Here is a 27,956-nt window from a genome sequence, read left to right as displayed (position 1 = left end):
TAATTTTTATATTCATGCTTAACAAAATTACCACCTTCAAAGAGAAGAATGATTCTTGATAGAATTCATAGTAATGCTTCCACTTCTCTGTGGAAACATAAGTGGGAAGCATGAAGTAGACAGGGGACAGAGTCTCAGGAAAAAGCAACTGGCTTGCTTTCATTCACATGTTCACTCTGCCTTGTTACTCATGTATTCTGTCTTAAAATAGCAACACATGTTTGTGAGACAGAAATGTCAGTGAAAGTCTCTTGCAAGGAGTGTTACTCCTATGGCTAACAAAGCCCAGTTGCCAGTTGACACTGTGTTTTAAATTCTAGCTTATGTAAAACCATAAGCCATTCTCTTCCCTTTGTTTCTCCCTTCAGGGGTAGAAGAAAACAGTTTGGACAGTTTTGTTTTTGATACTCTGATTCCTAAACCAATTACCCAAAGATACTTTAACTTGTTGATGGAGCATCACAGAATTATACTCTCAGGTCCTAGTGGTACTGGAAAGACCTATTTAGCACACAGACTTGCTGAATATGTGATAACCAAATCTGGGAGGAAAAAACCAGAGGATGCGATTGCCACTTTTAATGTGGACCACAAGTCTAGTAAGGTAAGTCACAGACTCCTAAGACAACTGCTGCCATTTATCCATAAGTGTATTACTCAGCTAAGCATTGAGATCATGAAAATTCCATATTGTGCATGGAAACATATGTATCTCATTGGCTAAGGCTAGAATCTGGAGAATGAATGAACCCTGTTTTGTGAATTTGAATAAGACTGCTCAGTGGCATTCAGTTATCTAGTACTTCACAAGCATTGGGAATTGACAGAAGAAAAGAACAAGGTCTTTATTGTCTAATTTCTCTGGGACATCCATTTAGGAAGTGTTAGAGCAAAAAGAGATCCGAGTAAATACTATGGAAGCAAGAGCCTAGAACTCTTACTGGAGGAATCAGAGCTTTCAAAAGTCAATGTCTGGTCTGGGTCATAATAAACAAGGAATTAACTGGAATATTGCAACAATGGAGATTTGGGTATGATTAATATATTCTAAGCAGAAATTCTGGGAGCAGAAAATTGTTTACATCATATTTCTATAGGATTTCTGTGTAGGAAACTTGGGAAATTGAATAGTGTTCCATTTCACCATCACCTAAGGTCTCAGTCACTTCAGTTCATTGCTCAGTTGTGTCTGACTCTTTACAACCTCATGGACTGCAGCACGCCAGGCTTCCCTGTCCATCACCAACTCCTGGAGTTTACTCAAATTCATATCCATTGAGTCAGTGATGCCAACCAACCATCTCATCCTCTGTCATCCCCTTCTCCTCCTGTCTTCAATCTTTCCCAGCATCAGGGTCTTTTCCAGTGAGTCAGTTATTTGCATTAGGTGGCCAGAGTATTGGAGTTTCAGCTTTAGCATCAGTGCTTCCAATGAATATTCAGGACTGATTTCCTTTAGAATGGACTGATTGGAGCTCCTTGCTGTCCAACAGACTCTCAAGAGTCTTCTCCAACACCATAGTTCAAAAGCATCAATTCCTTAGCGTTCAGCTTTCTTTATGGTCCAACTCTCACATCCATACATAACTACTGGAAAAACTATAGCTTTGACTAGACAGATCTTTGCTGGGAAATTAATGTCTCTGCTTTTTAATATGCTGTCTATGTTGATTATAACTTTTCTTCCAAGGAGCAAGCATATTTTAATTTTCTGGCTGCAGTCATCATCTGCAGTAATTTTAGAGCCCCCAAATATAAAGTCTGTCACTGTTTCCATTGTTTTCCCATCTATTTGCCATGAAGTGATGGGACCGGATGCCATGATCTTAGGTTTCTGAATGTTGACTTTTAAGCCAACTTTTTCACTCTCCTCTTTCACTTTCATCAAGAGGCTCTTTAGTTCTTCTTCCCTTTCTGCCCTAAGGGTGGTGTCATCCGTGTATCTGAGGTTATTGATATTTCTCTCATCAATCTTAATTCCAGCTTGTGCTTCATCCAGCCTGGCATTTCACATGATGTACTCTGCATATAAGTTAAATAAGCAGGATGACAGTATACAGCCTTGACATACTCCTTTCCCAATTTGGAACCAGTCTGTTGTTCCATGTCCATTTCTAACTGTTGCTTCTTGACCTGCATACAGATTTCTCAGGAGGCAGGTCAGGTGGTCTGATATTCCCATCTCTTGAAGAATTTTCCACAGTTTGTTGTGATCCACACAGTCAAAGGCTTTGGCTTAGTCAATAGAACAGAAGTAGATGTTTCTCTGGAACTATCTTGTTTGTTTTTTTTTTTTAATGATCCAACCGATGTTGGGAATTTGACGTCTTGTTCCTCTGCCTTTTCTAAATCCAGCTTGAACATCTGGAAGTTCATGGTTCATGTACTGTTGAAGCCTGGCTTGGAGAATTTTGAGCATTACTTTGCTAGTATGTGAGATGAGTCTCTACTAAGGTCTAGTATACCAGAATTATCATCCTGAACACTCTCAGCTGTTAAATAGTCATGAGGGGATATAAAATGCAGCCAGTACTTTCATATACTCCAAGCAGTGTCAACAATTTTAAAAAGAAAATAGTTGATGCCTAACATATCTCTAACACTGAGCTACTTTTACTGATAGTTACTAATTATATTCTCAGTCAGTACAGCCTGAGTTTCTCTTAGGAAACTACTTCTGTTATTAGCAATACCTCGAAGTTACCCAGATGACACTGGGTCACTGGGATTTTTTTCAAAAATGACCTGGTTAAATGATCTAAACTGACCCAGTCTCACAGTAACCTCCCTCCTACAAATATTGAGAAAATAAACACGACTCCCCAAAGCAGCCCCAAACCACTAAATTCTTGAAAGACATTTAATTTATTGAACAAAAATGCCTTAAGGGAGTAAGTCATCAAGTTCATGACACCAACCAACTGTGGAACCTGGGGCTGATTCTTGAATTTCTGTGTGCCTCAGTTTTCCCAGCTATAAAGTGGGGAAAATAGTGATGCTGTGTTAAGGATTAAAGGAGTGACTCTGTGTGTGAGCAAGAGAGAGAGAGAGAAAGAAAAATAGAAGCAAGGAAAAAGAATAGTACCCATAGCAAGCACTGTCTTAGGGTTGCCCACAGTTACTAATTCTAGCTCTTGGCTCCAATGAGGATTTCTTATACAAATACACTCAAACCCATACAGACCACCCACCCCTGTGACACACACAGACCTTTGTTCAAATTGTCTTATTTGTGTTTTTCAAGGAGAACAGAGTTGTGTATAAGGCATGATGTCATCTCCTCATGTTGACTCAACAGAGCGCATGAATTCTGACTACGTCCTTGGAATTCAGCACTATTCAGATTGTTGATGAACCAAACATTCTCATTTCAAGTAGAGAGAGACATGGCACCTGAGACAGAATATTAAACTCTTCTCTAAGTAAAAGCAGAAGACACAGCTGTTTGTTTGCTTCAGCCTACATGTTTAATGCCCTCAATGAATTCTGGGTCTCCTCATAGCTTTATTTAAAAGCTTTAACATATTATGTTTCTTTTAACATATTATGTTTCTATAAACGAATTGACATATCTTGATTACCCTGTGTTCTCTTTGATTTTTCCTTAATGTTAATGTGAAAGAACTTTTTAGAAGTTACTTCCTTTCTGAAAAAAAAAAAAAAAAGCAACTGGTTGGAAAATAGGAGAAGAATAGATTTATTCGAGGAAATGGGACTTTGATAAAGTTGGAGAATCACTTAAAGTCAAATTTTGAGTCAAGTTGACCAGCCTTCCTCAGGATAATTTGACATGCTAAAATAAAGTAGGGTAACTTACATTAGTTCTAAAATTTGCCTCACTCCATAAGACACTGCCATATCTGTTATTTTTATTTCAGTTAAAAAATGTTTAGTGCTTGGGGATGTTTTTAAGCAATAACAATTTACATGGCCTTTAAAATTTGATCAAATACAGCCAGCACTCTTATTTTCTACTTTTTCTGAAAAAAATCACTTGTGCCATTATGAGGTGAGTTTAATCTTTGTTATTATAAAGTACTAAATAAAGCATGACAAAACTGAACAGAATGAATGATGCTAGAGAACAGTTATAGGAAGAAATCCATGGACAAGTCACATAGCATTCATCACCAAGAAAGCACAAAATGCAACTAACAAATGTTTATTATTTCTTTATGGTTGTAAGATATGAATGACCTGTCAGTAATGTTAGATACCAAGTCCTGGCCAGAGAATTTGGCCAGTTCTTGCCACCTTGTTAGAGGATTTGCAATTATTTTCAGGGAGTTGATGGTTTGTGAGAGTGGTATAGAGAAAGGGGGATGGCAGGTTAACATTGTGGGAGGGACAGCTAAGTGTCGGTTTATGAAAGTAAACGGTGAATAAGGTGTGAGATAAATGACTTCCCTGAGAATCAGAGCTGCGTAACTGCTGACATGCTTTCTGCTGTGCCTCTGATAGCTCTGAAGGGATAAAGGCACAAAGTACTCACTGATTCCAAAAACGTCCAACAATAAACCATCAAATGAAAACAAATCTTTTCATGTTTTTGGTGTCTCTGCATTTTACATTCTGCCCCTCTTCCCATTCTTCACGCCCTCTCTTGAGCTGCCAGCTGGAATATTTTGATTGAAAGCAGGACACATAAACAGTTACACTTTGTGACATTTGATATAGTGGGCCCAGAAGGCTGGAGATGGATTTGGTAAAGAATATGTGGCCAGCTGAAGCCATTTGGAATGTTAGGTGGGAAAAGATCAGAAAGCTGGACTTGGCAGATTCATTTGAGTGTGTCTAGTGTCAAAACGAAGGAAAACAGTGATCAATAGCTTTTATGCAACCACTGTGTTCTGTGTATATTTTCAAAGTAGGGGATTCATCTCATTATCAATATCCATCTGGTATATATACCTGTTTATTTTTCTGCCTTATTAGATCTTGGACTGAAACTTCTAATGCTAATGCATCAATACGTCAATCTAAGATTTTACCCCAGTTAAGCTCGGGTGATGGCAACCCACTCCAGTATTCTTGCCTGGAGAATCCCATGGATGGAGGAGGCTGGTAGGCTACAGTCCATGGGGTTGCAAAGAGTCGGACACGACTGAGCGACTTCATCATCATCATCAAGCTTGGGTGAAGATCATGAAGTGATTTCAAATGGGGTTAAAAAAAAAAAACACTCAAGTTATATGATTGAATTATTTGTATTTGCCTATTTCTACTTCTGACTGGCCCATACCCTTTATTAGATTCCCAAAGGAATCTGCTACCAGTCTCAAGACAAAAGAGAACCGTAATAGAATCTTCTAGCCCTATTTTTTCAGAAATCGCCCAGTGATTTCTTATTTACCAAATCCAAGTCAAGCTTCTCCACCTCCCTGTTTGCACCCCCCTCCCCACTGCCTCCCTGCTTCAGCTCCTCCTGTTCCTCCTCTCCCCTCGCCTCCCTCCTGCTTTCTCTCTTTTGATTTATGTATACCAGATTACTATAATTGATCCCCCTTTCTAGAAATTGTTCTCATTTTCATGATTATGGAATTCTCTCCTTCTTTCCTTCCTACCTTCTAGTAAGCTCCTTCTTAGTGTCATTCACTGACTGTTTTTCCTTCACCTTCCAGTGAATGTAAATATTCCTCAACATTCTGATCTCCTCCACTTCCGTTCTTATCCGGATAACTCCCTTGTTTGAACTTGTGTTGGTTCCAGTTGGACACTGTTAGCCATGCCCGTCTTCCATATGGTAGACATTTCTGTTAGCTTACAGATATGTTTCCATTAGTACAGTAAATATACACATTTAGAAATGCCAAGTTCAACTCTGAAAATGTATCACAAATGCATCTTCTTCTATCCATCTCTGCTACCACCACCCTCCCAACCAAATGAACACTCTGTCACTTACCTGGGCTACTGCAGTTGCTTACTAACTGCTTGATTTACAATTTCCATTAAATTCCAATTCTCTCAGTGTGTCTCTCTTTGCTTTCACTTCATGGAAATGGAATGTCTTTTCATAATTAAAAGCTGACCACTTTAAAATCCAGCAGTGTCTCCCCATTGCTGTCTGTTCTAGGTAAAAAATCTTCCCATACCTCTATTATTCCTCTTGAGTCCCACCGTGTGCCTTGGCTTCAGCAATTTCAGTATTCTCTTGACTGATTTCTCCTCTTCCTTTACAATATACTTGTTGTTGTTCAGTTGCCCAGTTGTGTCTGACTCTTTGCAACCCCATGGACTGCAGCAGGCCAGGCCTCTCTGTCCCTCACCATCTCCTGAAGTTTGCCCAAGTTCATGTCACTTGTATCGGTGGCCCCATCCAACCATCTCATCCTCTGATGCCCTCTTCTCCTTCTGTCCTCCATCTTTCCCAGCATCAGGGACTTTTCCAACGAGTCAGCTGTTCATATTGGAAAACCGAAATACTGGAATTTCAGTTCAGCATCAGTCCTTCCAACGAATATTCAGGGTTGATTCCCCTTAAGGTTGATGGTTTGATCTCCTTGCTGTCCAGGGGACTCTCAGGAGTCTTCTCCAGCACCACAGTTCAGAGGCATCAGTTCTTCATTGCCCCACCTTCTTGACGGTCCAACTCTCACAGCTGTACATGACCACTTGGAAGACCATTGCCTTGACCATATGGACCTTTGTCGACAGAGTAATGTCTCTGCTTTTCAACACACTGTCTAGGTTTGTCATAACTTTCCTTCCAAGAAGCAAGCATCTTCTGATTTCATGGATTAAGTCAACCACTCGACGTGATTTTAGAGCCACAGAAGAGGAAATATGACACTACTTGCACCTTTTCCTCCCCTATTTGCCATGAAATGATGGGGCTGGATGCCATGATCTTAGTTTTTTTCTTAGTATTTAGTTTTAAGCTGGCTCTTTCATTTTCTTCCTTCACCCTCATCAAGAGGCTCTTTAGTTTAAATAAAGTAAAATAATAATAAAAAAAAAAGAGGCTCTTTAGTTCCTGTTTGCTTCCTGCCATTAGGGTGGTATCATCCGCATATCTAAGGTTGTGTTGATTCCAGCCTATGTTGATTCCAGCTTGTAACTCATCCAGCCCGGCATTTCTCATGATGTGCTCAGAGTATAGAGTTAAACAATATATTTACCTCACTTCAAAATCATGATTCTGGCTACATTACTCAGATCTCCAAAATACTCAATGTTTCTTCACTGTCAGTAGGAAAAATCCAGTAGTCTTACCAATCATTCAAAGCTGCAAACTTTTCTTTCCGATTTACTTACAACTCTTTCACAAATCATATTCTACTGGTTCTTTCCTACATGGAGCTCATATTTTTGTGTTTCGCCTTTCTTTGTCTCTATGTGGAAAGCTATTCTTCCATTTTTTAAGCATCAAAATATTACCTAACCTTTAGAATAAAAAGTTAATAGGAAATAATACTGCCACCAGAAAGCCTTTCTCAGAAGCTACAAGTAATCTTTATATGCAGTGAACAAAATCTTTGTTGTATACTCTTTTGAGGTAATGTATTATTTTCCACTATGAATTGTAGTTATCTGCAAATATGCCTAACCTACTCGAGGCAGTAAGCATCTTGATTGGTTTTTCCATTTCTAATTGGTCATCCTGTCCTTCAAGCATCTACAGTAAAAGACACTTGCTCCTTGCAAGTAAAGCTATGACACCTACACAGCATATTGAAAAACAGAGACATCACTTTGCTAACAAAGGTCCATCTAGTCAAAGCTATGGTTTTTCCAGTAGTCATGTAGGTATGTGAGAGTTGTACCATAAAGAAGGCTGAGCACTGAAGAATTGATGCTTTTGAACTGTGATGTTGGAGAAGACTCTTGAGAGTCCCTTGGACTGCAAGGAGATCCAATCAGTCAATCCTACAGTAAATCAGCACTGAATATTCGTTGGAAAAATTGATGCTGAAACTGCAGCTCCAGTACTTTGGCCACCTGATGCTAAGAGCTGACTCATTAGAAAAGATCCTGGTGCTGGGAAAGATTGAAGGCAGGAAGAGAAGGGGACAGCAGAGGATGAGATGATTGAATGGCATCACCGATTCAATGGACATAAGTTCGAGCAAGTTCTGAGAGTTGGTGAAGAACAGAGAAGGCTGGAGTGCCACAGTCCATGGGGTCGCAAAGAGTCAGATATGACTGAGCTACTGAACAATGACAAATCATATATATGTTTTCTTTGATGAATTCTCTACCCTTGTCAAAACAACAACAGCATATGAATGGTGTTTGTGTTTATATAGTAAAATCCAAATTTCTCTGCATGGATTCAATCTTTTCTTTTTTGTCTCGTTAAGATCACTACTACCATGTACCATTTTCTGCAAAAGCAGAACACTAGTAATTCTCCAAACACATCACACACTCATATCTTCCAGCTCTTATGCTTTACTCTTTATTCTTCAATTATACCTCCCACCCCCATAGGCTATTTCTCTGAACCTTAAATCTGAATTAGATATCTCTCTTTAGTTTTTCTATAGTGCTTTGTGCATTTCACTTATCACACTGCATTGTGATTTACTTGTTGGCCTGCCCTTTTGTTTGTCAACTCTAACACCTGGAATGTAGAAGTAAGCTCTAAATCCTTGATGCCAGAGTACCTGGCACACAGTAGGCACTTGATAAATCTGTGTTGAAAGAGTAAAAATCTACATACTTATCATTTGGAATTCTATTCATTATTTTCAAGATCCATCATGAAATTGATTTTAACCCTGCTCAAGTTTTACAAATTGAAAATGTCATTGTAAATATGCAAATATTATGGAAATGCTCTTACTGATTAGGATAATTCTAAGAAACCTAATTATGTTTCTGGCCTACCCATCTGTGACAGCAATCAGTGAACTGGTTATCATATTTAGATTAAAAGCTATTAGAAAGGAAAAATACCTGTAAATAACCAAGAAACTTACTAAATGCTAAATGCTAATGTCAAGTGACCCAATGAAATATAACAACTTTTGTCTTTGTTTTAAAGAGTTGCATGCAGGTAATAAATAAGTCAATCAAACAACCAACCAACCAACCACAGTTTTATTTGAGTCCCAGGGCTGTATTTTCAGATGCAACTCATCAAAACGATTAAGACGTTTAGAGTCTAATCGGAAATTTAGGGGTATCTTTCTGGATTTAGTCAATACCTCAAATTATAAGGCTTGCTAAAATCCATTTTTATAATTATATCAAAAGTAAGAATGGAGTCTCAATATTTATGGTTTACCGTAAGAGCTCATATCAAGAATTCTTTTTTTTTTTTTTTTGCCTTTCTTCCAGGGAGAGAACAAGTGAGAAATATGTCCTTGTGTTTACAGTTTTATATTTGCTTCAGATGTTCTGTACTGGATTTTCTCTTTCCTTTAAAAATGTACACTTTCAACATTATATGTTTTTTGCTTTGTAGAATAAGATTTTATATCAATGGAATGATCTATGAGTTTTAATCACAGAACTCAGATGGAAGACAAAATGCATTATCCCTAAATTATGAATTGCTTACCATTAGTATGAATTTATCATTGATGTGTTTGTTTTCTTTATTTTTTAAAGGAATTGCAACAGTATCTAGCTAACCTGGCTGAACAATGCAGTGCTGATAATAATGGTGCAGAGCTTCCAGTTGTAATAATTCTTGATAATCTTCATCATGTTGGCTCTTTGAGTGATATCTTCAATGGTTTTCTCAACTGTAAATACAATAAATGGTATGCTTGAAATATTTTGAATGATGAAACATGAAAAATAGTGATCAAATTTGCATTCTTGTGCTTTTATTCCTTTTAAGACCTATAGTGGATGCCATTCGGAGAAGGCAATGGCAACCCACTCCAGTATTCTTGCCTGGAAAATCCCATGGACAGAGGAGCCTGGTGAGCTGCAGTCCATGGGGTCGCAAAGAGTCGAACACGACTGAGCAACTTCACTTTCACTCATTGGAGAAGGAAATGGCAACCCACTCCAGTGTTCTTGCCTAGAGAATCCCAGGGATGGGGGAGCCTGGTGGACTGCCGTCTATGGGGTCACACAAAGTTGGACACAACTGAAGCGACTTAGCAGCAGCAGCAGCAGTAGTGGATGCCGTTAATTTGAAAAGGCTTCATTACTATTATACCATGTTTACAAAGAATTTCTGTGTATCCCTTATAACGTCTATTTATTCATTCAACGACTGTGTCCCAGGTGCTTTTATAGCAACAGTATTTACTTGATGATATTAACTTCTACATGTATGTTAAAAGTCTGGAAGACGATTGTCAATAAGAGAATGTTTAAATCAGGAATATTAAGAACTAGAATGAGGCTATGTGATGTGATATGAAAGTTGCTCAGTTGTGTTCAACACTTTGTGACACCATGGACTATACAGTCCATGGAATTCTCCAGGCCAGAATACTGGAGTGGGTAGCCTTTCCCTTCTCCAGGATATCTTCCCAACCCAGGGATCGAACCCAGGTCTCCCACATTGCAGGTGGATTCTTTACCAGCCGAGCCACAAGGGAAGCCTTATTATTGACTATTATCAATAACAGAATTCTTGAATCAGGGAAATTAAGAACTAGAACAAGGCTATAGAACTGTTTTTTCATTTTTAGTCCATCAGTTTGGTTCAGTTCAGTCGCTCAGTCGTGTCCGACTCTCTGCGACCCCATGAATCACAGCACGCCAGGCCTCCCTGTCCATCACCAACTCCCGGAGTTCACTCAGACTCGCGTCCATCGAGTCAGTGATGCCATCCAGCCATCTCATCCTCTGTTGTCCCCTTCTTCTCCTGCCCCCAATCCCTCCCAGCATCAAAGTCTTTTCCAATGAGTCAACTCTTCACATGAGGTGGCCAAAGTATTGGAGTTTCAGCTTTAGCATCATTCCTTCCAAAGATGTCCCAGGGTTGATCTCCTTCAAAATGGACTGGTTGGATCTCCTTGCAGTCCATAGTAACATTTAAATTCAACCTTCCTATAGAAGTAAGTTTGTTACATTTGGACATACCTTTGTCCTTAGTGATTCTAATGTTTAACTATTTACATGAGAGAAAAGGTTAAAGTAGGGTATAAAAAATCTGAAAAGATTTTTAAGATTCACTGTAGTGTAATCTCTAAAAAAGAACATATAAGAACAACTGCATAAATGTTAGTTTCAATAGTGCAAGTATCCCAGTTATCTCTGCTAGAATAAAGGAAAAATTAATGAATTGGATTGTAAGCAAAAGAATCATAAGATATTAGAGTGGGATGAGATCCCTATGATTATTCTATCTAATCTCTTTATTTTATATATGAGTAAACATGGGATTAGAGAGGGAAAATGATTACAGTGATTTGCCTAGGATGCCAGAGCTGCCATTTGAACCCCAAATCTTAATTTCTACTTCAGTGATCTTTGTCATTTTCCAGCCTAACGTTATAAAATTACCCCTTTACAGCATAACGTTAAAATGGAAGAATACAAGTTTATCCAAATTGTTTCCTGAGACAGTTTTAACCTATTAATATCTTTTACCTTTAATGCATGTACATTTTCTTTTCTTTTTGTCTCCAGTCCATATATTATTGGAACAATGAATCAGGGAGCTTCTTCATCACCAAATCTAGAGCTACATCACAATTTCAGGTAAAGTTAAGTTGGAATTGTTTGTATTGTCTCTTTTCTGTTTGCTTTTGGTGGTGGTTTTTTTCCATTTGTACACTGATGAATCGGTAACCTGGGGTGTGGAAATAATTGTCACTTCTTCTGACACTCTTTCTCAAGCAGACATTTTGTGATCCCTGACCTATAATCAGAAGTGTTTCTTTAAAAAAGAAGAAAAAAGAAATGTTTTTCCTGCTCACTGTGTCACAGCTAAAGTAGAACACTTTTCTTCTAAATGTGAGAAATGTGAAGAGAGTTCCTATTTCAGGATTTGTGATTCTCCTACAGAAGAGTGCTCAGCGTGCACACTCCCACTCACTGCTGTGACGCACATGAGCTTCTCTTTAGCTCAGAAAGAAAAGTTACATACAGTTTAGCTCTAATGATAATAGACTGTGTCATCTCTTTGATCATTAACATATGGCCTCCAACTGAAATAGGAACATTATTACTTTATATTGGAGAGAGAATCACTGTGGACTTAAAGTTTAATTTATATAAGAATTTCTGGGTTTTGGTTTTGATTTTTTTTTTTCTTTTTATAGGTGGGTACTATGTGCAAACCACACAGAGCCAGTGAAAGGCTTTTTAGGCAGATATCTTCGAAGGAAACTGATAGAGATGGAAATTGAAAGGAACATTCGCAATAATGACCTAGTCAAAATTATAGACTGGATTCCTAAGACGTGGCATCATCTCAACAGTTTTTTAGAAACACACAGTTCTTCTGATGTTACAATTGGTGAGTTCTAAAATTGCAATATGCCATTTTCCAGGAACTAAGAGTACTTGGTAAAGATAGCCAGATTGGAAGTAGAAAATAACTGAAGCTAATGTTTTTGAAGCTTCCAAAAATTTAAGTCTTCATTTTTTTTTCCTCCTTCTGAAAGTTTGCCTTCAAGCTTTGTGTCTTTTCATCTGACTATTACAGTTTAGTAAGGCTTCCCAGGTGGTGCTACTGGTAAAGAACCTGCCTACCAATGCAGGAGACATAAGAGATGTGGGTTCAGTCCCTGGGCTGGGAAGATCCCCTGGAGGAGGGCATGGCAACCCACTCCAGTATTCTTGCCTGGAAAATCCCACGGACAGAGGAGCCTGGCAGACTACGGTTCTTAGGGCTGCAAAGAGTCAGACATGACTGAGAAGACTTAGCACACATACAAGCATGAAACTTTGCTAACATCAACTAATGTAGACAACTATATTAGTATAATATCGAAACTAAAAGTCAGGTAGCCATGTGAAATAAATTAGACTTTATTAGCAAATAAAGTCTTTTCAGAGTATCATTTTTATGCTAAAAACAAATTTTAGCATATATCAATTATAGTTGTGAGAGATTTTAAGATAATTTAGGCATTTTATGTTTTCATGAAGATGAAATTGTTTGAGTTATTTGTCTTGAGTTAGCATAAAGATGTTTATTTTTGTATTCCTTCTTAAGTTGCACACAAAAAAAGTCCCCTTTTCCTTGCTGTGGATCAGAAAGATATACTCACTAAAGGTACAGTGTAGAAAGAATTAGGACAATTCTACAGTTGGGATCAGAAGACCGCAGCAGAGGCCCACTTCCAGCAAATAATGTTTTATTTTTGACAATTCATTCCATCATAGTTTTGTCATTTGTAAAGTGGAGCAGATTGACTGGATTATAACCTTTAAGGTTTCTCCTAATAGTAAAATGTTATGTGTTAGACTAAGATTTTAGTGTAAAAATAAAGGAGGGTCCTGAAGATGGGTCTTCAGTAAAATACTGATAATATTTAAGCTGACCAAGATTATAATTTTCTAAGAATCCTGTAAGAAAGCATATTAATACCCCCAGAACAGTGTCTAAATATGTGTTTAGATTGCTAAATAAAGGGATTCTCATAAATGATTTGTTATTTCTTTCTTCTCAGGCCCTCGACTCTTCCTTCCTTGTCCCATGGACGTAGAAGGTTCTAGAGTATGGTTCATGGATCTCTGGAACTATTCTTTGGTACCTTATATTCTGGAGGCAGTAAGAGAAGGTCTGCAGGTATAGTACTCAATTTTCTTAAGTGTTTTAAAAAACCAAATAGAAAAAGAAATCATCCTTTAAAAGCAAAAACAAACAAACAAAAAATCATTTCTCTGATTTGTGCAGAAAAATAAAGGTAGCTTGAAAGAACAAATAGTTTCTAATACATTTTTTCTGAGGATAAATATGTAGGAGAAAGAATTCCAACAAGAACACATTGAAGGCCAAATTTATTGCCATCGGTATTTACAAACTGTTCTTATTAGACAGCTAGTTAGTTGCACAGTTCTGCATCTTATGAAGCAGGCCTGTTGGTATGGACCGTTGTTTGCTCTCTTCTTCTTTTCTTGACTGTGTCGCACAGCATGCGGGATCTTCCCTGACTAGGGGTGAAACCCATGCCACTGCAGTGGGAGCACTGGATCTCTAGGAAATCCCCATTTACTCTCTTATGCAAGCTGTAGCAAGCAGTTTGTGCTTACATTAATAGAGTCCCTCCTTTAGGATGTCTCACTGCTTGAAACCCTTCAACATCCCTTGCAAAATCCCTTTCTGTTTTTAAAAGTGCTCTAAATCGAAGGCATTTGATTTTTTTAAACTGTGACAGGTTGGTTTAGTAGCATCTCTGCTCCTTCCTCCTCTACCTTACATCACGAGGCCCTGCAAGCACCCCTTCTATTTACTCTTAAATAAGAAATCAAAATACATCCCTAATAAGAAAACCCCTTTTCAACAAAAGATATCATCCCTTTTCTATAAGTCTTGATTTTTTTTTCCTTGTGTGAATTTTTTTAAGATTCGCATTGTATAATCACCAAACTTGTGGCAGAAAAATCCAGTCATCTTTACAATAACTCAGCCAAGGTTTAGGCAGTTTTTGCTTTTCTCTATTTCTCAGTTTTAGGCATCTCTATTTCTGGTTATCACAAGTGCTGCTAGAATTAAGATATACTTCATGCTTTTCACATTTTGTCATCTGCAGTTCTGTGTTAAGTCTTTATATCACTGTCTAAAAAAAATCGGTTGTCTATTTTCCTTCATTTCACTTCCTTTCACTTCCTTATGCTTTCCTCACCTTGTAGAAGGGCATGGCAGTGATTTAGAACTAACAGGATGGTGAACGTGATGAATATTATGAGGATGTTCTGAACGTACAGAAGTAATGATCCTAGAGAATGCTATCAACTGGTTATACCTCAGATTTAAATAACTCAGTTTCATATTTTTAATGGTATGAGCCAAACCAGCCTGAGAAAACATCTCCAACAAAGTTAAAGACTGTGCCAAAAGGTTTTATTTTCAAGTATAACATAGCACATGTCAAGATTTCTCTAAAACTATTATGCTATCTCAGAAGTGAGTTGGGTCTCTTGGTTTCAATTATTTGTTCCAAAAACATCATATACTTGTATGAAATTGATTTAAAATATTCAGGGGGTCATGATTTTTAAATTAATACTTAAATTAATTATGTGTTCCTCTAGATACTATTTCAGCATTAGTAAACTATTATCCAAATCTTTATATATTAAATTTTCCTTATTTCTTATTCATTTGCTAAGACATCAGAAGAATTAGAAGGGTTTTAAAAACTCAGAAACAGTAATACCTAAAAATTCTTAAATCTCATTTTGTAGAAGTATGTAGCATTTTTAATGTTCAAATCATTATTTATAAAGCACCATCCTAAGAATTATCATTCTATAAAAATTCCCTTTAAATAAAGTCATAATCACTAAAATAATACCAGTTCCCCAAGCTGAGAGATACTCCAAAAATTTTTTTTGAGGAGGAATAAAAATATCTCAAGTTTTCTGCTATAGTTCTAGATGTTTGTTAGTAGGTTAGAGTGAAAGTTTGATCAGTCACAACATAGGGAATAGCTGAGGCTTGAGGGGAATGGAGGTGGCAGGAGGCAGATACAGCACTTTGAGAAAAAAAGGAAAACCCTTTGGTGAGTAGAGAGTTATCATCGCTACTGAAGGATATACTGGACTGGAAGTCTGTTGGCAGATGATGTTCTTGGGATGGTCCGTATGTGACTTCTGGAGGAACAGGAAGAAGAGAAATCACATATGTCATGAACTACTTTCTTGGGTATACTGGCCACAAAGAACCATGAACTGGCACAAAAGGTGGAAAAATAAAGCATGGTTGCAAAGATGAAAATCTGAGTTGAGAGGAATAGAATAATTTCTCCTCAAATGAAGGCTGACGCTTTGGTGGGGAACTGTATGGCAAATACTCTTTGCCAGATGTTCTAGTTCGAAAAAACACTGGGATGCCCTGGATTCTGATTTTTATGCTGATGATTCTGTCTTTCTTGAAATGTCAGCAATCAGATCATCTCCTTCTGAATATTTGAATGTCTCTTCTTTCATTTCTTGTTCTATAACATCTACTTCACTCTGAAATACAGAATTGAGCCTGTTTACCTTTTTGTTGGTCACCCCCAATTTTGCTTCCGTGATGATTCTGGACATCATCAGTTGATTCTGCTAGATTTTCATATTCTTTTTGTAACATTTCCGTTCCAAGATTTATATACTTTCCTTCAATTAGTTTAAGTTGTATAGCAATCTAAGTAGATTTTTAACTGAGAGACAATTTCTGCTCCAAAATAACAGAACTATTAAAAAAAAAAAGGTTGATTACTACCCCTACTGTTACCCCCTGCTGCTGCTAAGTCACTTCAGTCGTGTCCAACTCTGAGCAACCCCGTGGACCGCAGCCTACCAGGCTCCTCCGTCCATGGGATTTTCTAGGCAAGACTGCTGGAGTGGGGTGCCATTGCTTCTCTGACTGTTATCCCCTAGATGTGCAGATATCAAGACCTGAACTTTTTTTTTTTTTCCTTAAGGCAAGCCTGCCACAACGCCATGCAACTTCTCCAGGAGAAGCTCAAAAACAGTTCCAAGCAGACTGTGGGCCTTTCATGGGCTCAGCATCCGCCATTTTGTTTTTGTCTCACTGAAGCACAACAAGCCACAACAACGCTTCACACTGCTATCTGGTGCCGTCTGGGACCAAATATACACCTAGTAACCAGGGTTGCCCTCAGTAGAGTAGGAGAGCCCATCAGAGAATTAGTGTACCTATGTTACTGCCCTCTACTCTTAATTTTCACCTCTCCTTCTATGCCTTTGTGGTTTGTACTTTTTCTTCCCAAGGCCACCAACCTCTGTCTCCTCAGTGTGCTGTTGCTAGTTTGATTTTGGCTTTGCTTCCAGTTTAAAATTTTTTTAACCTCACTTGTGTTCATCTGCCATCTACTCCACTACCCGCATTTTAACGAGCCTTTATAATCTCTTTCTTATCAACTTTCTTCCTCCAGAGGAGTTCTGACAAAGTTTTTATTTCCCATAACTTTCCTCTGTACTAGTGGTCTTACAAACAAATATCTCAAAGAAGTTTTAATAGGAAGCAACGAGATTACAGAGGAAATTAATCTGATGGAAATGGTTGTCAGGGGAGGAATGCTTATGTTCAAGGAAAATCTGCATAGAATGAAGTAGAGAAAAGAAATCTCTTGTATTCATCATCTTTCCAAAATACACTTTAGTAAATAAAGGTATTTAGTGTCTAGCATGAATCTTTTTATTTCTCTATTACTGGAACTTTCCTTTCTCAATGTTGACCTTTCATTTAGTTTGTAAAATTACTAACAAAGATAAATGTGGGTAGTCATTTCTTCATGTATTTAAAATACACCTCCCTCATGCTCTCCCCCAAATGCTAACCATTTATTTTGTCTAGCCTTCAAGTTTAAAGTGAACTATACAGATAGTTTAAAATCTGGGAAATAGCATATGGACACTTTATTCCCCTGAAAGTCCTATAGGGACTCAGTGTGCAAATTAGTAGTCACCTCCTTACTGAACAGAGATGTAGGGGATTCCCTGGTGGTCCAGTGGTTAGGACTCCAGGCTTTCACTGCTGAGGGCCTGGGTTCAATCCCTGTTCTGGGAACTAAGATCCTGCAAGCTGCATGGCAATAAATAAATAAATAAATAAATAAATAAATAAAATAAAACAAACAAAAAAAAACCAAGGAATTCATTTTATATGCGCTAAATATGTGATCACTTTTTAGATGTATGGGAAACGAGCACCTTGGGAAGATCCCTCCAAGTGGGTGCTTGATACATACCCATGGAGCTCAGCATCTCTGCCTCAGGAAGGCCCAGCATTACTTCAGTTGCGACCAGAAGATGTTGGGTATGAGGGCTGTGTGTCCACGAAGGAAGCTACAACCTCAAAGCACATTCCACAAACTGACACAGAGGGAGATCCCCTGGTAAGAAGCTGATGTTTGATTCTTCCTGTCTAATCTTGACTACAGTGTGCAGTCACTAGTATTTAGTCATTTGTATCAGAGACATTAATTAGTTTTCCTGGGTAATATTTAAGATTGTCCTGATGTTGATACTCAGTTTTCAAATTTTTACCTTTGGCCTATATTCATTGGGTGAAACTCTCAAAAAAGACCAAACTTGTATACTTCAAAATAATCAAAAACACTTAAACCAGGCTGTGCTCTGAGGCCATAATTTTTCTTTTATTAAGCAGAAAATTAAATAAACTTCAAACATTGCAGGACTCAATTCATTAGGTATGTAAGAAAAAGCTGAATTTTGTTCTAAAATGACAAAAAAGAATATAATCTATACTTGAAAAACTAAAGAATAGTTTACATGTATCAATTTTACATTTTACATGTAAAATTTTGTCTGACTAAATTTAGGATTAGTACTCCATTGCCAACAGTGGAGAAGAATGAACTGACTTTGGAATTCAGTTCAGTTCAGTTCAGTTGCTCAGTCGTGTCCAACCTTTTGCGACCCCAAGAACCGCAGTACGCCAGGTCTCCCTGTCCATCACCAACTCCTGGACCCCACCCAAACCCATGTCCATTGAGTCGGTGATGCCATCCAACCATCTTATCCTCTGCCTTCCCCTTCTCCTCCTGTCCTCAATCTTTCCCAGCATCAGGGTCTTTTCAAATGAGTCAGCTCTTCACATCAGGTGGCCAAAGTATTGGAGTTTCAGCTTCAACATCAGTCCTTCCAATGAACACCCAGGACTGATCTCCTTTAGGATGGACTGGTTGGATCTCCTTGCAGTCCAAGGGACTCTCAAGAGTCTTCTCCAACACCACAGTTCATAAGCATCAATTCTTTGGTGCTCAGCGTTCTTTATAAAGGGGCATTATTCCCTGTCTTGCTCAGATTGCATGCTTGGAAGTCAATAAAACCCCGAAGCACGAATACTCTGGAAATACTAACCACATCTATTCCTAATAAAATAACTTTATTTTCATATGTATTTCTTTTTTATTTTTAGAGATGACTTTCCATAAATTTGTCTCTAATGTAATGTGTTTTTTAGGTTACTATTCTGGCTAAAGAAATCACTGAATAACCAATACAGTAAGAAGACATGCTGAGATAAAGGTCCTTATGTTACTTAAACAGAAAAAGTGAAGTCACTCAGTCGTGTCTGACTCTTTGCGACCCCATGGACTGTAGCCCACCAGGCTCCTCCTGCATGAAATGTTCTAGGCAAGAGTACTGGAGTGGGTTGCCATTTCCTTCTCCAGGGGATCTTCCCGACCTGAGGATTGCACCCCAGTCTTCCGCAGTGCAGGCAGATAGATGCTTTACCATCTAAGCCACCAGGGAATCTAAGGAAATGATTAAATCATAGTCTATAACCATACTTAAAGACATAAAGTTATGAGTTGATACGTTGTGGAATATCCTTACACTAATAACCGTAACACATATACATCTCGTCATTTCAGTTGACCATTTTGAACATTTGGAATTTACATGTGAACCATCTGATGAAGTTTCATTATTTTTTCCTGATAAAATGCATGCACACAGAAGATTTTCCATACTATTTCAAAAAGTTCCATAAAGTCATAAGAAATATACATTGATCTACTTAGAGCCCAGGGATCTCTTATTTAGAACATTTGATCTAAACTATAAACTTCTTGGGGCTTCCCTTGTAGCTCAGCTGGTAAAGAATCCCCCTGCAATGCAGGAAACCCCACTTCAATTCCTGGGTCAGGAAAATCCACTTGAGAATGGATAGTCTACCCACTCCAGTATTCTTGCCTTCCCTGGTGGTTCAGCTGGTAAAGAATCTGACTGCAATGAGGGAGACCTGGGTTCTATCCCTAGGTTGGGAAGATCCTTGGGAAAAGGGAAAGGCTACCCACTCCAGTATTCTGGCCTGGAGAATTCCATGGACTAGGGCTTGGAAAGAGTTGGGGCTTGCAATGAGTTAGACATGACTAAGTGACTCACTTTCACAAACTTCTTGAGGACCTGCCTGAATTCATATTTTTATAACAAGTGTCTGGCCCTTTAGCTCATACATAGCTAAATAACTAAACAACCAGTGAAATTGGTTTGAAGTCCACAAAACTGTGACTGTACACTAACTGATCAGTAATTCCTGATCAGTTCAATTCAGTTCAGTCGCTCAGTCGTGTCCGACTCTTTGTGACCCCAAGGACTGCAACACACCAGGCCTCCCTGTCCATCACCAACTCCCAGAATTCACTCAAACTCATGTTCATTTAGTCAGTGATGCCATCTAACCATCTCATCCTCTGTTGTCCCCTTTTCCTCCCACCTACAATCTTTCCTAGCATCAGGGGCTTTTCAAATGAGTCAGTTCTTTGCATTAGGTGGCTAAAGTATTGGAGTTTCAGCTTCAGCATCAGTCCTTCTAATGAATATTCTGGGCTGATTTCTGTTAGGATGGACTGGTTGGATGTCCTTGCTGTCCAAGGGGCTCTCAAGAGTCTTCTCCAACACCACAGTTCAAAAGCATCAATTCTTTGACTCTCAGCTTTCTTTATAGTCCAACTCTCACATCCATATGTAATAGAGAAAAAATAAGCCTTACAGTACAAATAGGGGTTATTTCATCTGAATTTGTTATAATTTCCAGTTCTCCCTTTGCAGTTTCTCATACAGTTCCTGATAAAGGTAAGGTGTTTATAAGTTTGTTTTCAGGGCTACTGTATAGAGTATGGGACATTTAGGGGATGTCCTAAATTTTTCCCAGTTCACCCAGTCCTGGTGAGCTAAACCCACTAATTACTCTTTTCCCTGACTCCAGATGTTCTTATCTTCTACTTTGGAAAAGGGATCAGAATCTCTACATTATGAATAAAAATGAGTTTAAAAAAAAAAATCTCTGATTCCTAACCTCTGCTTCACTCAACATCTTAAAGAACAAGGGGTTATGATGTTTGACATATTAAATGACAAAACCTTCTCATCTAAATATCTGTGAATCAGGTACATTCTGATTAGCAAGTATCTCTCTGCATTTATTGCTCTGTATTTTTATAATGACTGACATAAGGTAACAACATATTTGCAGTCCAATCTAAATCAGAAGTACTCAGAGAAAGCCTCAGTGTCAGTAATATATTTTTGACTCTGAACAAGGATGTAAGTTTTTGGCACATCTCACAGTATTTTAAAATGTAATGTGTATTTATCATCAACAGACTCATTCATTCAGTAAATATTAGTAAATAATAAGTATGTACTCAGGGCTAAATCCTTGTGATCATAAAATCAATATCATTTCTGACATTAAGAAGCTCATAGTCCAGCCATGGAGAAAGATATCTACATATATAAATTACAGTGCAATAATGATAGAAGTATGTTCTAGGTAAAGTTTTGAGTCTGTTGAGGAAGTGGTTAGGATAAAGCTCCTCAGAGGAGGAGATGCTTGAGCTAGGTTTGGAAGGATGAGTAAAAGTTCATAATGAGGTTGGATAGAGACGATCCAAAATTTAAAAAACAGCAAGTGAAACATGATGAAACAGTACAATAAAAATAATGAGTTTAGGGAGCTGTATACAAATTTGTGGAATTAGAATAAAAGGGACAGAAAGAATTAAAGCTACAGAAGTCTACAATTGATAAGTCATCTGAAGCCTTATTTATCTTGAAGGAAGTTAAATGTTTACCATACAATGGGGAGCCGCCAAAGAGTTTTGAGCAAGGGACTTATTAGATTTGCAGTTTATAAAAATTACCTTGGTAATAGAATAGAGGGCAGGTTAAAGGAAAGAGGATAGAGGCTGGAAGACGGGCAGATGTGCAAATACCAGGGATGATAAGGACCTGACCAGGGTGTTACAAATGATAGGCACTGTGTTTATGACTATGGGTCTGGGAAAGAAGCAGGGGAAAAGAGCGCAAGGAAAGACTTGTGTAGAGAATAATGATCCACCCTGATTATACCCAGCCAGACTACTGACTGATGTGAACCTTACCTATTTCCTTTGACTAATGTACAAAGCAACCCTCTGAGAAGGCATGGTAAATACTTTGTATGTATTTACCATGAATCTGAGACTTGGAACTTATTTTAATGGAACATATTTATTATATGGCACCATTTTCAAAACATAAGACTTTAAAATACTATTATTATACCATAAAACTTTTATAACAGCCAGCTTTCAGGTGATTTCAAATATTTGTAACTGAGATCAAGGCATAACCTTGAAAGCATTTCTATTCTTGAAACACAGTGTTGGGTTTTTTTTTTTTGTTTTTTTTTTTTTTTACAAATTATCTTCACCTAGATGCTTGAACATACAGCCAGCTTCTTAGAGTAACAAAAGAAAGGACAAAGGGAATACGAATGTGCATGAAGGTGGGAATGTGTGTGTGTGTTCAAAAGAGAGACAGAGAAGGGGGGAGAGAGAAAACCTATGTTTATGGAGAAATTTAGCTTTTTGACTCACTGGGTTTAAGAGGTTATCACCAACTACTTTCATATGTTTATGTAGCTTGTTTAATAAATTCAGGGAATTAGACAGAAAATTATGTTGAAAAATATTGTCCTAAAGAATGACTTTAAAATATGCTATAACTATAGCTTCTTTGTCAGAAAAGCATTCTTGATGGAATTGGTAATTACCAGTGTGTCATTTTATTTCACAAACATTTTTTAATTGAACACACATTTTACACTGACTGTCTCAGCAAGCAGAGTTTAACATATGACTAAAGAAACCTTTTGGATTTAGCCTTTCTATTGGATCAGTTTCCCTAAATTTTAAGTTGAGGGAAAAAAAGAACATCTTTGATTACATAATAAATAGTAAAGTTAGCATGCATTAAACAATACAAAGATTATTACCATTTACAGAAACTCTTGATAAGAAAACAAGTCCATACCCTCCCGAAGATGTGCCAATTTTTCTGTGCTTTCTAAAACTGTCAAATCATTTATTCACGATTTGCTTTTGAACAAGATTTCTTTATCCATCTCTACCACTGAATCTGCAGATCTCTCAAAATCCAAGCAAAGTGGCCTCCTTTTATTTTCTAATACCCGGAAACACTAGCTGCCTTTCTCCCCAGCTGCTTTCCTGCCCATGTCCCTTTTATGAGAACAAACGTTGCCATTGTCCTAAAAGGCTGGGAAACTTGAGACAGCTGCTCTTGTTCCAGAAGGTGGTTTTTCTTTTCAGTGAGATATCCATCATATTTTAGCCAGGCGCTCAACAGCCACAGAAGCTTGACGGTGATTCTTCCCTTTGCCCTCTTCAAATGCTCATGGTCGGCTTCATTCAGTCGCCTCCCCTCGAGGTCAACGCTTAAGCAGCAGATGGGGGGCTTGTATGAAGCAGCTGGTTCCATTCTACTCCAGCCCCGCCTCCTCTCCAGGGACCCTGAGCGGAAGCCTGTGTGCCCGTCGGCGTGTAGGAACGTTCAGGACTTTCAGTTGCCATTCAGCGCTTTCTGCTTCTCGCAGCCAAAAAGCTGGGCAGCTTGGCGTCCTCTGCAGCCACGAGCCCAGATGTCCGGCTGTGATACAATTTCCTTTCGGCACTCCCTGCTGGCGCTATATTCGTTTACAATCGCGAATAAAAGACTTATCCAGAGGCCCTATTTTGTCCTTATGGTTTGCCGTTGTAGTCATGTGTGGGAGAAACAGTCTAGGAGCGAGGGCAACCAGTCAAAGTCTAAAATTGTTTTCCGTTTCCCTTGGAGGGGATGAGATGGGTCCTCCGTGTGGCTCGGGGCCGTGTGTTTTCTGGGCCTGGCTTTTTCCATGCATCATCGCCTCCATCGATGTCTCTTTTTCTTTCTTCAGATGAATATGCTAATGAAACTCCAAGAAGCAGCCAATTACTCGGGCACACAAAGCTGCGACAGTGATAGCACCAGCCATCATGAAGACATTTTGGATTCGTCTCTTGAATCTACCCTCTAGAGGGTGAAAAAAAGTTAGGGGAAAAGACTATGCTTTAAAAAAAAAATGTTTGAAAAGTAAGGTATTTTCATTAAACCACTGCCAGTATGAAAGCATCCTGTCAGGGCCCTGACCCAGAGTTGTGGTCTCTAAGGAGACAGCAGAACCAAGTCTGAACCACCAAGATACTCAGTTGACACGGAAGCGTAACTTGCTTTTCTTTCTAGGCATTTTTTTTTTTTTTAATCTCTGTGGAGTGATGTAAGGCTCCAATACTCAACTGGAAAGGACCCTAATGACAGGCAACTGAAGATTGCGCATGGGATAGCCAAACTGGACTTTCTGTTTCTTCTCTTTAAAAGTTTACAATGCAGACCTTTTCTTTCTTTTCTTTTTTTTGTTATCGCAGTTCCTTCTCTTGGTTTCCTCTGAGGGGTTGTTCCCCCCAAGCAGGGTCCACTCTTCTGATCCGTCCAGCCTCTTTTGTGCCACATGGTGCTGGTCGCGGAGCCCCAGTAGCGTTTGTGTTGTGCGCTCACCCCATTCCAAAATGAAGAGGCCAGGCCTCTACAAGCACAAATGGAATTGTGCGACCCCAGGGAAACGCTGCTGTGGCCAGCTGGAGAAGTGCCAGTATCATTCTCAACTGCCGTGATCACAGGATGTGCTTCACCCATGCTTTAGTGTCTGAGTCACAGGTTTGACAAGGTGGTTTTTCCCACTGTGGTCTTTTTAAACCACCTGCCCATTCCCTTAAAAAAAAAAAAAGTTTTATACCAATTATTAGTCAACACTGACAACAGGCTTTTTTAGGGCTTTATTTGTTTGAGCCTTGTCAGTGAAAAGAAGGAACATTTCCTATGGTGCTGTCTCACTGCCTTAAACCGATTTCTACAACAGTTTAACAGTTGGTTTAAATCCTGAACCATTGGTAATTTCCACCGTCTTTACTTATAACACCAGTTAACACAGTAGCCTCATCTCTATTTTTGTGTTTGTTTTGAAGAAATGGATAGGAGAAAGATCAGTATTTTTACCTTGAGAACAGATTGCTTTGCCTATCCTCCAAAAGACTCAAGTAACCCAGAAACCCTCTTTGAGTGTCATTTAAAAGCTAAGCCATGTGGCTATCTTCCATCCAGTTCTAGGGGAGAGTTTCAGAAGGCGGGAGAGGGTGAATTCTTATCCAGCAGCGCTGGAAGCACTAGATGCAGCATGAGCACAACTATTTGGCTTTTCTCTCCTATTCTTTTTTTTTTTTTTAATTATTATGAGTTTTGAGCATGTTGTTTTGATGGGTATTATTGTACATGAGAAATTCAGCATTCGAGAACACTGAAGCAGTGAAGTCACTGTGGATGAGAAAGCATTTATACTGTAAAAGAAGGTTAGATTTGCACAGTCTACTGGGTAGGTATTGTAAATAATCATTTAAAACACTTGCACAACTCAAAACAAACACACACACAAATTGTATTTTATCCTGTGGGTGTTAAGAGATGTTTCACTTGCTGAGATTTCCTGTACGTTGCAAACAAATGCAGAATGCAGACCCTCAGTGCTCTTGTTACCTGGTGTGTTTGTCCTGTATTTACAGTTGTGGTGGCCACGCAGGAGCTATCAGTGCTAGAGTGAGCATGCTTCAAAACTGTCCATGAAGCCAGTGCATTGTTGGAAAAGTAAAAATGTCTGAAAGTGCATCTGTCATGGCAGGCTTTCAAGAGAGTACATGAGAACTGACGGGAGTGACTGGAGAAGTTCCCACCACGCACAGAGGACAGGTTTGAAATTCATCACCTCAAGGGCTAGGCCACGGTGTAGACTTGTTCCATGCGTGTGAAAATGTGCTACTTCAGGACGTTCAATTGGTGCTACCCTCTGTGACCACCCACGGGTCAGTTGCTGTAGAACAATAGCCACACGAGACATCGGTGCAGCGGTCAGAGTGTCACTTGGTCTGTAGGCCCTCCACGGTGCTATCGCCCTAAGGGAAGTCAGAACTGGACTCGTGCACGTAGAAAGGGCACCCTGACTTTGAAGCCTCAAACGTGGATCACGTCTGTGGTGAAACGTCGATGTACGTAGCTGGATGACTAGTGGCCCTTGTACAATATGTGATCTAAGAAAATTGCTAATCTTTCCCTGCCATTTTGAGAACCACAGTCCAAACATGATCATTAAACAGAAATTCCTGCAATACATCCCAGTAGGTCCGCCTAGTTTACAACTGAAACTAGTTTGTGAAACATTTGTCTGTATACATTTTATATTTTGTACATTTTTGATGTAACATACCATGTAAATAGAAACAGTGAAATAAATCATCTGAAAAGTTTTGTAGTCTTTGTAAAGCCCCGACAGCAACTACTTGGTGTCAGTGGACTTAACTGGGTGATGTATTTTCTATTGGTTGGTTGTTCCTCTAGCTTGTAAACCAGCTTGCATATATTTTTTTGCAAATGTGCGCCCTGTATCTGTCTAAATTATTACTTTGACATTAAAGTGGAATTATTTATTGACAACAAGGTGTGGTGTCTATATGTGGAGAGAATTGAATAATTATGCACCAAAAGTATCAAACTTTAAAATGTTGCTTGCACTATTAATAAGCCATGAGTAGGATGTATGCAATTTTTTTATTTTATATTCCTCATAGAAAGAACCTCATAGCTTTTAAATGAGTAAATATATTGAAGGCACTAGGTATATCTTTTTAAATGAAAGTTATTTATTCAGTGAATATTTTTAGAAAACTCATTATTAGTCTAAATGATTATAAAATAAGCATTAATATAAAATAAAATGTTAATATTCACTTAATTATGTCAACTTATTAAACGTTTCTTTGTTTTTATTCCATTAACTTTTTTTTGACCTTTTAGCTCTAAAGATGCTTTTAACATAGAAAAATTCTTCTGGTGGTGGTTTATTTTTAAGAAATTATAAAAAGACAAGGAACCCTCTTTAAAATGAGAAATTTTTTTCAAAGCACTTTGGTCTTTCATACCAGTAACTGGAATGCTTATTTGGGTACTCTGAGTAGGGTTTTAATTCTAAAAGCAGGAAAATTAGAACACTTGTTGAGAAAAAAAAAAAAAATATATATATATATATATATATATATATTAGTTAAAATGAGTTGAACAACAGTAATAGATAAAAATGGATAAATATTTCCTTTATTCACACTTTCAGAAATTGGGAAATTTCCACAATTCATCTTATCCAGGTAAACACTGAATTGATATAAAACTTGAACGTTATTCTCACACCTTTGGTATCAGGCTGTCTGAGTGTGGGTCCCAACAGTATCGTTCTCTGTGTAACCTTGGCCAATTACTCACACTCTTTATGCCTAGTTCCCTCACCTACCAAGTGGATGATTGGAATAATATCCACCTCTTACAATTACTATGTTTTCAAAAGTCAACAGTATTTTTTTTAAGTGTGCATCTTCTAAAACTTAGTGTTCTCATTTATAACATGGGGTAATAGTACCTATCTCATAGGGCTGTTGGGAGTATTGAATTTATATCTGTAAAGTACTTCAAGTGATGCCTGGCACTCAGGAAACTGAATAAATGCCAGCTACTATATTAGCACAGCCATTATAATACATTTATAACATCAGTAGTGTAACAAATACTCTCATTATTGAATTTGTAAATGTATTCATGGTAATATTAAAGTCTTATGAAAAGTATGCCTTTTATCCAGTTTGCCAATCTGTAAAATGGGATAGTTTTAGTTTCTACTCATAAGATTGTTTTGAAGATGGAATATTTAATTTACTTATTTCAGTTTCAGTTCAGTCGCTCAGTCGTGTCCAACTCTTTGTGACCCCATGAACCGCAGCACGCCAAGCTTCCCTGTCCATCACCAACTCCCAGAGTCCACCCAAACCCATGTCCATTGAGTTGGTGATGGCATCCAACCATCTCATCCTCTGTCGTCCCCTTCTCCTCCTGCCCCCAGTCTTTCCCAGCATCAGGGTCTTTTCCAATGAGTCAGCTCTTCACATCAGGTGGCCAAAGTATTGGAGTTTCAGCTTCAACATCAGTCCTTCCAA

The 27,956-nt window shown here is 38.3% G+C and overlaps 1 protein-coding gene across 7 annotated transcripts in view; it reads left to right on the top strand.

Annotated features, from left to right (window-relative positions):
• The window catches only part of NAV3 (neuron navigator 3), a 608,990-nt gene extending 582,578 nt beyond the window's left edge, over nt 1–26,412 (top strand). For 6 of the 7 annotated variants that reach the window (XM_040233842.1, XM_040233840.1, XM_040233838.1 and 3 more), the window contains 7 exons: nt 369–604; nt 9,559–9,713; nt 11,545–11,616; nt 12,180–12,376; nt 13,536–13,654; nt 17,730–17,933; nt 23,789–26,412. In XM_040233842.1, the coding sequence (XP_040089776.1) occupies nt 369–604; nt 9,559–9,713; nt 11,545–11,616; nt 12,180–12,376; nt 13,536–13,654; nt 17,730–17,933; nt 23,789–23,908 (1,103 nt within the window). In that variant the 3' untranslated portion in view covers nt 23,909–26,412. The remainder of the gene's footprint in view (nt 1–368; nt 605–9,558; nt 9,714–11,544; nt 11,617–12,179; nt 12,377–13,535; nt 13,655–17,729; nt 17,934–23,788) is intronic. The other variant, XM_040233841.1, reaches the window with a different exon arrangement.
• Nucleotides 26,413–27,956: the final 1,544 nt, after the last annotated feature.

Source organism: Oryx dammah, unplaced genomic scaffold (genome assembly GCF_014754425.2).
Source record: "Oryx dammah isolate SB20612 unplaced genomic scaffold, SCBI_Odam_1.1 HiC_scaffold_29, whole genome shotgun sequence".
Taxonomy (NCBI): Eukaryota; Metazoa; Chordata; class Mammalia; order Artiodactyla; family Bovidae; genus Oryx; species Oryx dammah.
Note: the sequence above shows the minus strand (reverse complement) of the source record. Positions and strands in the feature narration are given on the sequence as shown.